At 49.0% G+C, this 12,119-nt stretch overlaps 1 protein-coding gene across 6 annotated transcripts in view; it reads right to left on the bottom strand.

Moving 5' to 3' along the window:
* Positions 1 to 12,119, bottom strand: part of LOC114505596 (mitochondrial import inner membrane translocase subunit TIM16) — a 65,581-nt gene that overhangs the window by 42,032 nt on the left and 11,430 nt on the right. For all 6 annotated transcript variants that reach the window (XR_004902081.1, XR_004902082.1, XR_004902083.1 and 3 more), the window contains exon 7: positions 4,117 to 4,167. Coding sequence is in view for 3 of the 6 variants with exons in the window: in XM_028523427.2 (XP_028379228.1) it covers positions 4,117 to 4,167 (51 nt within the window). In the remaining 3 variants the exon portion in view is untranslated. The remainder of the gene's footprint in view (positions 1 to 4,116; positions 4,168 to 12,119) is intronic.

Genomic DNA, 12,119 nt, shown 5'->3' with positions numbered 1-12,119 from the left:
GCTTTGGAGTCAGACTGCCTGGGTGAAAACCCCGCTCTGCCACAGAAGACCTCGTCTCAGCATGAGATACAACATCTTGGTGCTTCAGTTTCCTTATCTGTAGAAAGAGCACCATAGTGGGACCTACTCTGGAGGGCAGTTTTGAGGAGTGTTAACAGTGGTGAAATGTGTTCGGGGTCTAATGTGCATTTTTTTAAAGCATGACAACAGAGTACAATAAGAATGTAATTGAGAGAAGTAGATATAAGGTAACATGTGACTTAAGACGTGGATCAGCAGGTGCGAGCCAGGCCAGGAATGTGGGGGCATCTGGGAGAGCAAAGGGCCCAGCACAGAGGATGAGGGGTGGTTGAGGGAGAAGAGGGAACATCCAGCCGTCAGGGCCTGTGGAGCGTTTTTTAATTCAGAAGTATAGGTTGGGGCTGGAGCACACCTCTGCCTGTATCTCCTACCAGAGGCCCAGAGAGAGGAAGCCATCTGCCCCAAGTCACCCAGCAAGACAGTTGGCTATTTGAGCTTCCCGCCTCCTGTGGGCTGGGCCCATGGTTATTGTTCTTCATCTGTGCAAGAGGACCCCGAGGTGAGGACAGGTGAGGAGATACAGCCACAGCTAGAAGGCAGCAGAGCCCAGGCCAGAAAGAGCCCAGGGTCCAGCTGCACCTTGGACACCTCAGGTTTCCAACAAACGTCCTTGAACGAGCTCACGCTGGGGAAACAGGCCCCTGGGCCCACACATTGGGGCCGGGTGGGTGGTGTTGGCCGGTGAGTCCTGCTTGCCCCACAGCTTTCTACTTGCACCTTCTGGTCTCCAAACAAAGAAGTAAAGACAGGTAAGAGCTTAGGCTGAGCCCAGTGTGCCCACTGTGTGCACACCCAGCTCAGTCTTCCCGGGGCCCAGAGGAAATCCCTCAGATGGGGAAGAGATGGCCACTAACCCCCTCCCCTCTCCTCTATCGCCAGATCAATGGAGTGACTTTCATTTTCAAAAATGGCAAGTTCTTCTTTGCTGACCTCAGTGGGACTCAGGAGGTGCCCTCTCTCCAGAACCCCAGATTCTTATTCTTCTGAGGCAGCAGGGAAGACTGCAGGTGAGACCTAAGCACCCTGCTAACCCAGACCAGCCCTGTCAAAGGAAGCCGCTGGTGGTAATCCCAAGCCCAGAGACCAGGCCTTGGGGGTTTCCCTCTCACAGGGGACAGCCTTTGTCTCAACAGACAGGGTGTCTTCCTTGAAGAGAAGCCCTCCAGCACCCTCTATGTCTCCCCAACATCTGACTCCATAAGAGAACAGGAAGGCCTGAGACCAGGCAGTACCTGCCCAACACAGGGCACCAGGAACAGACATATAGCATTCCAGCTGTAGTGCAACCCAAATCCCCCTCTGTTGCCATAGCAACACTTCCTGTGTGGGGCAGGGCAGCTAGAGGAGCTGACCTGAGCTCCTGCCTCAGATGAGGGGACCTTCTCCAGTGGTAAGATATACCCAACCCATCCACCCATGCTCCTCCTCAGCTAGGCTCAGTGCTGGGCTCCAAACGCCCACCCTCACCCCCAGGCTGGTCCAACACATGGGGGTGGTCAGAAGGGAGATCCATCTGCCCACACCAGAGGTCAGAGGGCTTGTCCCAGTCCCCTCCTGCCCAACAAGGTACTGAAACCTCATTACTCCCTGGACACCCCCTCAGCTGTGGGCTGACACTTCCCTGGCACACCCATGGTTTCAGGGCCTCGGACACCCCCACCTGGGATCTGGCACAGGAAGGGGCAGCAGAGGGGCCCAGTGGCTCCCAGACCAAGGCTGCCTCCACTACTCGTCTGTGTGACCCTGGGGCAGAAACGATCAAAGGGCAGATTTCATAGGCCAGTCATGAAGGTAGAAAGAGGTGAAGTGCCCAGGGCTTGGGACATAATAAGTGATATAAATGCAATGTAAAAACAAAGTAGGGGGTGTGAATGGGAGGGAGCTGCCCCAGCATTCCCTGCTCCAAGCTCAGGTCACCAGACAGGGTCCAAAAAAGGTGGCAGAGGGAGGACTCCCCAGGCCTCCCCACCCAGGCTCCAGGCTGTGGGGACAGCCACGGGAGCAGGGAGGGCAGAGGCTGGACGGAAGGCAACACTTCCTTCCTTGACCCCTCTTCCCTGAACAATGCTCCCCTCAAGGGGGGAAGGGGATCTCAGGAGAAGGTGCTCCCAGAAGGCCTATCCCTGGAGCTGGCCCCTTGGCTCACACCAACCCTCACCGCCAGCCAGAGGCAGTTTTCCTAATAGAAGCCAGGTGTGGGCCAGATGCCCAGGGCGGAAGTGGGGGGCAGGGCCACTCACAGGCAGCATTCCAGGCCCACTGCCCCCACATCAGCACAGGCACTGTCCTAGCAGCAGGGAAGGGGTGGGAGCCGCCCACGCTCTTCCCAGGTCTCCTCACCCAGAAGCTCCTGTAAGGGGCTCCCACCAAAACCAGATCTTCTCCCTCCCTCTTTGAGAAACTCGGAGCCCCCTGGATGACAGCCACTGCATCTCCACTTCATCACCATCACCATCCCCTCCTTTCTGGAGAAGGATGAGGAAGAGACAAAGAGGAAGAGAAGAGAGAGGGAGGGGAAGAGAAAGGAAGAAAACAGGACAGGGAGCTGGCAATGCCCAGCTGGGCAGCAATGGGAGCACCATGCACTGTGACCCAAGACCTTAGGTAGGAGAGGGCAACGTGACAACGCTGAGGGAACAGGGCCTCAGTCTCTCTCCTTCATGTGAGCCTGAGACCCCCTTTCCAGGCAAAGGCTTGGAAGTTAGCCACAGAAAGCTACAGTGAGGCTCTCTGCTCACACTTGCACTGATCTGAGACTCAGACTCAGCGCTCCCCACAGCCACAGGAAACACACGGCCTGGGGGTGGGAAGCGCTAAACCACTTCTGCCCAGCTTGGTTCACCTGTCGGGACTGGTCGAGGCAAAAAGTTGCAATGGGCTATGTGAGGGGGGTTGTGTGGGCACATGTATGCAGGGGTCGGAAGTGGGGTGGGGCGACAGGGCCCCAATTACTGCTGGTTGGGTTTAAGCTGGTGGATGGCCCTTGACTCCAGGTGGGGAAAAGATTCTAGAAACGGAGAGGAGGCATCTGTGACGGAAATGGAATTTTGCTGGGGGGCTCCTCCCCTGAGCTGGCATCAGGGGCCTAAACTTCACCTTCCTCAGGGAAAAAGGCTCCTCAGCTTCTAGAAAAATCTTTTTTAAAATGTGTATCTGCTCGTTTCTGCTTAAAACTCTCCAGTGGCTTCCCATAGCACAGGTGACAGGCCCTTCACAGGCGCCCTGCCTCTCTGTGGCCCTCACCCCTGGAACAAGCTTGCCCCACCTCTGGCAGGCAGTCTGTGTGTGTTCCCTTTGCACCCCTCAGGCCTCAGCTCCAAGCCATTTCCTCAGGGCAGTACTGAACTGCTCCAGCAAGAGAAGCCTCCAGCGAGTACCCTGTGTGCGCCTCGTTCACCACAGAACATTCCACGCCTGGAACCGAGCTGCTGTCAAATGAATAAATGACTCCAAAGTGGCTCAATGCCTAGAGCATGAACCCAGGGCCCAGCCTTCCTACTTAGAACTCACAGGGCCACATGCGCCCCGTGCACAACCTCAGGCAAAACCAAACACGCTCAGTGCTCCTGTGTCCTGCAGGCCTGGCAGGCCCCCAGCCCAGCCCACAGACCCTGGACATAGACTACGGGTCTGCCAGCGGTGGTGCAAAAGGTGGGACTGTGTCTTTTGGTTCCTCTGTGGCTAGCCTCTGCTGACCATGCCAGGAAGGGTGGGTGGGAATGGGGGTCTCAAAGGAGGAGAGGAAGTTGAAATCTCAAATTAACTTCCTAAAGCCACGGACGCCTCCACTGAAGGCCTGTGGGCAGCCTGGCTGTGCCCTGTCCTGTGATCAAAGTGGGACCCTCCCAGGACCCAGAATATGCTTCCCAGGAAGCACAGCAGCCCACCTCTGAGGTGACTCCACAGAGCCACTGGGCCTTGGTCAGGGGCACAGGGTGTGGCAGCCGCTGTCTGCCAGGAGGCTGAGCCCTCCCTTGTCTGCACCTGTCAGAGCCACTGGGGCCTCACCCGAGTCTGGCTGCCCACACAACTCACCTGCAAGGCCTCAGGCTTTGTTCTGGGGTCAAAGATCCTGAGTTGCTTGTCCTGGAAAAGTAGAGAGAAGGTGGCAAGAGTGAAATTAGAGGGGGCTGGGTGCCTGGGGACCAGCTTGTCTCCCCAACCCCAGGCTCTGATGGTTCCACCCCCAGTATGCAAGGCTGGTATCCAGCACCAGGAGACCCCTCCCCAGACTGGTTCTTCCTTCTTACCACAAGGGAAGGCCCCTTTTCTTGCCCTAGTCACTCACAATAGAGAACTTACTGACAAGAGTTCACATTTCCCAAGTAGCTACTATGTATCAAACATGTTATATACAGCATCTCTTCTCATCTTTCCAGCCACCTTAGGAGGCAGTACTATCACCATGATTGCTTCACAGATGGAGAAACTGAAGCCCAGAAATCAAACTCGAGGCTACCAGCTACTACACGTGTGTTCAACCATGTGCTTGGCCCAGCCCAGAGGGGCCCATGGGACAACACCATGTCTATACTTAAAAAACCTGGTGATGTGCCCTGGCTGATGTGGCTCAGTGGATTGAATGCCAGCCTGCAAACCAAAAGGTCGCTGGTACGATCCCCAGGTAGAGCACATGCCTGGGTTGAGGGCCAGGTCCCCAGCTGGGGGTACCTGAAAGGCAGCAGATCAATGTATCTCTCCCACATCAATGTTTCTCTCCCTCTCTTTCTCCCTCCCTTCCCCTCCCTCTAAAATTAAATAAATAACCCTGGCTGGTGTGGCTCAGCGGATTGAGTGCCAGACTGTGAAGCAAAGGGTTACCCGTTCAAGTTCAGGTCAGGGCACATGCCTGGGTTGCAGGCTGGGGAGCTCAAGAGGCAACCACATGTTGATGTTTCTCTCCCTCTCTCTAAAACTAAATAAATAAAATCTTTAAAAATATTAAATAAATAAAATATTAAAATCTTTTTTAAAAACCTGGCATCTAACGAGAATGACGAGTTTACACATCTTAGCCATCACTCAGCACACAGTTCCTGAGGTGGCAATGGGAAGAGACAAAGAAGAAAAACATAAAATGCCTATACCTTTATAAGGACTTTATATCTGTGCAATAATCTGTGTGCGTGTGTACACAAACATATGTGCATAAAGATCTGGGAGAGAGGGAGGACAGAATCTGCTTCTACTATGTACACGCTCAGCCATGATAAATTCTTTCTTTCTTTATTCTCCCTTCCTTCCTATAATCCTTATCATATTTTTTTTCTCTATTACCATTTAGTCCCCTTATGCCCCCCTTGGCCATAATAAATTCTTGAGTGCTAAAATAAAAATGCAGGACAACATGGCATGGTACGATCCTACTGTGGTAAAAAAATAAACAAAAATCCCTATTTGTCTAACCACGTTTTTGTAGGTTTTCCAAATTTGCTGAGTAGGGAGAAAGGTGCTGAGCAGCACAAGCCATGAGTTAAAGCTTGGTACCAGGGCTGGGGGAAGTTGGGGCCGACTAGCTTTTCACATCTCAGAATGGCTCTACTTTGTCTCAACCAGCATGGACTCACATTTTCATAATTGGAAAAACAATAAACCTGCAATGCACAACTAAAATTTGAAATTAAAAACACAATATCATTTACAACAGCATCAAATATTTTTAAATACTCAGCTATCGATCTAACAAAATATGAACAGGATCTGCATGAGGAATACTACAGAACTGTCGTGAAAGAAATCAAAGAGCTAAATAAATGGAGAGAGAGACAGTCCATGCTCTCGGGCGGAAAGACTCAACACCATCGAGCTGCAGTACTTCCAACTTCAACTAGATTCAGTGCTTTCCCAGTGAAAAAATCCAGCAAGTTATTTTGTGAATATTGACAAACTGATTCTCAAGTTTATGTTGACAAGCAGAAGATTCCTAAATAGTCAACTCAACATTAAAGGAGAAGAGCAAAGTTAGGGAATTAATGCTACCAGAATTTACCCTAAAACAACAATCATCAAGACAATGTGGGCCTTGGCTGTGTGGCTCCATGGACTGAGTGCTGGCCTGAGAACTGAAAGGTCGCTGGTTTAATTCCCAGTCAGGGCACAAGCCTGGGTCTCGGGCCAGGCCCCCAGTTCAGCACACGTGAGAGGCAACCAATTGATGTATCTCTCATACATCAATGCTTCTCTCCCCTCTCTTTCTCCCTCCCTTCTCCTCTCTCTAAAAACAAATAAATAAAGTCTTTTAAAAAAAGAGAGTGTGGTATTGGCATAAGGATACGCAAATAGACCTCCTTATACCGTCAACTGATTTTTGACAAAGGAGCAAAGGCCATACCATGAAGAAAAGAAAGACTTTTCAACAAATGGTACTAGAACTGGACATACACGTGGAAAAAAAATAAATCTAGACATAGACTTTATACTTTTCACAAAAATTAACTTAAAATGATCACAGACCTAAATGTCAAAGGCAAATCTATAAAAACTCTAGATGACAACATAGCAGGAAATCTAGATGACACTGCATTTGGCGATCACTATTTCCTGCAACACCAAAAGTATAATCTATGAAAGAAGTATCAGTAAGTTGAATTTGATTAAAATCAAAAACTTGGGTCAAGATGGCAGCATAGGCAGACAAGGCTCGCCTCCTTGCACAACTTCATGAAAATTACAACTAAAATATAGAACAGCCATCACTCAGAACCATCAGAAATCCAGTTGAATGGAAGTCTGACAACTATGGAATTAAAGAAAACACATCCATCCAGACTGGTAGGAGAGATGGAGACACAACAGAATGGGCTGGTCCCACATCTAAGAGTGGTGGATAAAAATTCGGGAGGTATAGCTCAAGAGCAAGGAGTCCCAACCCACTTCAGGCCCCCCAGCCCAGGGCTCCAGTGCCAGGAATGTAAGACCCCATAACTTCTAGCTGCAAAAACCAGCAGAGATTGAGTCAGTGGAAGAAACTTCTGCAGTCCCAAGCAGTTCCTCTTAGAGAACCCACACACGGACTTAATCAGATTCACTCCCTCTGAGCTCCAGCACTAGGGTAACAGTTTGAAAGGCACCAGTGGCTACAGGGAGAAAGTGGAGTGTCCAGTATCAAGGCAAAAGCCAGGGGACAGCCTTCTCCCAGATAGAAAGGGGGGTAGAGGCCATTGTCCCTTTTCTGAACCCTCCCCTGACAGAGCCACAGAGCCCACAGGCTGGGACCACATCTGTCAACCTGGCTAACATTATTTGTCCCACCCTGGAGATCTCCAGAGACTCTATCCCACCCAACTTAAGGGGCCCACCCAAGCTGCTTGTCCACATGAATGGCTGGTATTGTCTCATGCTTCACAACTTCCTATATCCTCTCAAACAAGCAAAGCCAGCCACAGTGAGCCTCAAGCCTCATACCTCTTATTAAGGAGCCCCAGTCACACAGCCTGACTTTGCCTGGGAATTTCCAAGCCCAGAACAAGTAACAGCCATCTCAGATTGCTTTATAGTTCAGGCAGGGTGATCCCAGGCAAAATATAGGTGGGGACGGACCTTGGGCTGCACCACTTGAGAAACCCCAGGGCCAGCATACCCAGTGGACAACTATGGACCATGTAAGAGCACCACCACCCTGCCCCTGCACAGCTGAACATCTACAGAGACCAGAGGTGGGTGGTCAGTGGTCACCAGTCCTTGTAGCTAATTGGCCTGGGTAAATCCCTCTCATTGACCTGCCAACAGAAATCAAGGCTCAACTACAAGAGAAGGATGTACTCAAACCACACAAAATGCATACCTCGAGTACCCAGCTTGGGTGATAGGAGACCCTACAGGACACACCTACTACCTTAGGCCATGCCACCAAGACAGAGAGTCATAGCAGCTCTATGTAACACATAGAAACAAACACAGGGAGGCTGACAAAATGAAGAGACAAAGGAACATGACCCATATGAAAGAACAGATCAAAACTCCAGAAAAATAACTAAACAAAATGGAGATAGGCAATCTACCAGATGCAGAGCTCAAAACATTGGTTATAAAGATGCTCAAGGAACTTAGTGAGGACCTCAACAGCATAAAAAAGATGCATTCAGTAGAAAAGGGCACACTTACTAAAGAAAAACTTACAAGGAAACAACAGTAGAGTGGATGAAGCCAAGAATCAAATCAGTGATTTGAAATATAAGAAAGCAAAAACAACCAATCAGGACCAGGAGAAAAAAGAATAAAAAAACCCCCGAAGATAGTGTAAGCAGTCTCTAGGACAACTTCAAGCGATCCAACATTCACATCAGAGGAGCACCAGAAGAAGAGAAAGAGCAAGAAATTGGAAAACTACTTGAAAAAAATAATGAAAGAAAACTCCCTAATTTCAGAAGGAAATAGACATGCAAGTCCAGGAAGCACAGAGAGTCCCAAACGAGATGGATGCATGGAGACCCACTCCAAGACACATCATAATTAAAATGCCAAAGGTCAAAGATAAAGAGAGAATCTTAAAAGCAGCAAGAGAAAAGCAGTTAGTTACCTACAAAAGAATTCTCATAAGACTATCAGCTGATTTTTGAAAAGAAACCTTGCAGGCAAGAAGGGGCTGGAAAGAAGTATACTAAGTCATGAAAGGCAAAGACCTACATCCAAGATTACTCTATCCAGCAAAGCTATCATTTAGAATGGAAGGGCAGATAAAGTGCTTCTCAGACAGTGTCAAGTTAAAGGAATTCATCATCACCAAGCCCCTATTACATGAAATGTTAAAGGGACTTATCTAAGAAAAAGAAGATAATCGAAAATATGAACAGTAAAATGATGACAAACTCACAATTATCAACAACTGAACCTAAAAGACAAAAACAAAACAAAACAAGCAAACAACTAGAACAGGAACAGAATCACAGAAATGGAGATCACATAGAGGGTTATCAGTGCGGATGGAAGGGGAAGAATGTGGGTAAAAGGTACAGGGAATAAGAAGCATGAATAGTAGATACAAAATAGACAGGGGGAGGTTAAGAACAGTATAGGAAATGGAGAAGCCAAAGAACTTATATGTACAACCCATGGACATGAACTAAAGCAGGGGGGAAATGCAGGTAGAAGGGAGGATACAGGGTGGAGGAGAATAACGGGGAGAAAAAAATGGGACAACTGTAATAGCATAATCAATAAAATATATATTTCTTAAAAAAGGAAGTAGAATGGTAGTTGCCAGGGGCTGGGGGAGGGGACAAAAGGAAGTTGTTTAATGGGTATAGAGTTTCACTTCTACAGATGAAAAAGTTCTGGAAACCTGTTTCACAACAATGTAAATATACTTAACATTACTGAACTGTATACTTAAAAATGGTTGATTGTAAGTTTTATGATATGTGTTTTTACCACAATTTAAAAAATAGCTCTGAGTCCACAAAAATACATAGAAGAACCAAAAATGCATATTACTAAGTGAAAGAAGCCAATCTGGAAAGGCTACACATTGTATGACTACAGCTACATGGCATTTGGGAAAAGACAAATTTTACAGAGACAGCAAAATGGTCAGTGGTTGCCCGTGGTTTGGGGACAGGGAAGGAAGGATATATGGGTGAAGCACAGGGAGCTTTTTAGGGTGGTAAAACTATACTATATGATGCTGTAATGAGGACAACATACATTTGTCAAAACCCATAGAATATACATCAAGAATGAACCTTATGGGCTTTAGGTTCATTATAATAATAATAATTATGTGTTATTAATACATAATAATAATAATATAGCCATATTGGTTTAGTTATAACAAACATACCACAGGGGTGCAAGAAGGGAAGGGGGAGACAGGATACAGGAACTCTCGGTATTATCTACTCCATGTTTCTGTGTGGCCCCCGCCTGGGTGTCTGGGATGCAGAGAGCACAAACAGTCCCCACAAAGTGTTGGACGCTGAGACACTTCAGGCAGCCACAGGAAGCTTCAGGGAGGAACTCGGATCTAAGTTGAACCCCAAAGAAGAAGCAGAGCTTGCACTGGGAAGGGAAAGGCATTTGAGGAGGCAGAAAAGTATGAGCAAAGACGAGGAGACACAAACTTGCTGGCATGTGATGTGAAGAAGAGATGGCCATGACCCTGGCTGGCATAGCTCAGTGGATTGAGCGCGGGCTGGGAACCAAAGTGTCCCAGGTTCGATTCCCAGCCAGGGTACATGCCTGGGTTGCAGGCCATAACCCCCAGCAACCGCACATTGATGTTTCTCTCTCTCTCTCTCTCTCTCTCTCTCTCCCTCCCTTCCCTCTCTAAAAATAAGTAAATAAGATCTTAAAAAAAAAAAAAAAAGAGATGGCCATGAAAGGAAAGTGGCTGGCAAGAATAGAGGGGCAGTGGGGAGCACACATGGACGAGAGAGATGCCTCAAAAGCCAGACCTCCCTTGGCGGACCCACCCCAGGCTTTCCTGACACACCTCAGTGGCTTCCTGGGGTTCTTGGGTCACTCCTGGAGAAGCCTTCCCTGCTACAGTTTAGTGAGTACTTGCTGCGTGTCAGGCAGATGCTAGGCACTGTCCAATGATTAGCTCTGAAGAACCACTCCGCTAAACAGCCTCAGGTTCAGGATGCTGTTTTGAGACAGAGGTCAGACAGCCAAGGCAGAGAGAGGCAAAAAGAACAGTGAAAGAGAAAAGGAGAGAGAGGACAGAGACAAAGAAAAACAGAGAGATAGAAAGGAGACAGAGAGAGAAAGCAAGGACAAATTCAGAGGAGACAGAGGCACAGAGGGGATGGGGGCGGACAACTATAGACAGGAAAAACAACAAGGGACAGAGACAGGGCAGCAAGAGATAGAGGATAGTGAGAGACAAAGAGATGCTGGGCAAGAGAGACCCACTACTGGCAGCAAGGACATAACTCACATCTGAGCGGCAGAACCACAGTGGAGAGCCAATGGCCTGGATTCAAACATCAACTCCACCACTCAGGTGCTCTGTGACCTGGGCAAACCCAGAATGCTTGGTAGGATGAGGGTGATGGCAGTGCCTCTCATGGGTCTGAATAACAGTCTCAGCATGTGAGTAGTAACTAAAGGCAGCTGGGTCATCCAACCAGCGCTCAGATTGGGCACTAGAGATTGGTCAGGGGCTCGTGGGCATCTACAAGGACCAGACAGAGGAGGGGACACAGGCTGCCAGGCATGTCCTGCCCGGCTTTACAAGAACAGAGTGGGAGCTTAGTGGGAGGCCAGCTATCTGTGAGGTCCGCGCGCCCTCTAGCGGCCACTTGGAAGAGCTGAAAGGAGAGCAGGAAGTGCCACTGGGGGCGTTGAACCCAGGCCTTGCAGGGGAAACATGGGCCCTGGGGAAAAGAGCTGCTCCAAGGCAGAATGGGAGTCAGGCCAGGCACCGGGGAGGTTTCCCCACCAGCTGGGAAATGGTGCTGAAAGGGATGAGGCTTTAATGGGAAGCATCTTCCAGTTTACTCCCTCCCTCCCTCTCTCCCTTCGTTTATCGTTCTGTGCCTGTCTCTGTCACACTGGCCAAGGAAACACAGGACAGAGAGGGTTCCTCATTGGAGAGGGGGTCACAGTCCAAACATAGGACTCTGACAGATTGGTCGCCCTGCCTAAGATGCCTGTCCCCTCCTCTTCAGCAAGGGCTCATACCTAAGGACAAGGCTTGACCTCACCATCCCTCGGAAGTCACGCTCACCAGCCTTTAGCCTGAGCCACGGCCACATGACCACCTTGCCCTCGAACAGCAGCTTCTTGGGGGCCAGCAGCCCAGTCTTATTTACCTCTTGATCCCTAAAGCTCAGGCAAATGTCTGGAACCTACTGTTTAATGAATAAGTAGGGAAAAAAAGCTGATAAAGACTAGGAAATGGCTAAGTGATATAAGGCAGTCAGAGAAAGACAAGAACCATATAATTTCACTTATATGTAGAATCTAATGAACAAAATAAATTAACAAACACAACAGAGACAGATTCAGATACAGAGAACAGACTGAAGCTGTCAGAGGGGAGGGCATGGGGGCTGGGTGAAAAGGTGAAGGGACTAAGCAACAAGATGGCGATTACC

The sequence above is a fragment of the Phyllostomus discolor genome, chromosome 3 (genome assembly GCF_004126475.2).
Source record: "Phyllostomus discolor isolate MPI-MPIP mPhyDis1 chromosome 3, mPhyDis1.pri.v3, whole genome shotgun sequence".
NCBI classification, from domain to species: Eukaryota; Metazoa; Chordata; class Mammalia; order Chiroptera; family Phyllostomidae; genus Phyllostomus; species Phyllostomus discolor.
This window is presented reverse-complemented; position numbering and strand designations above follow the sequence as displayed.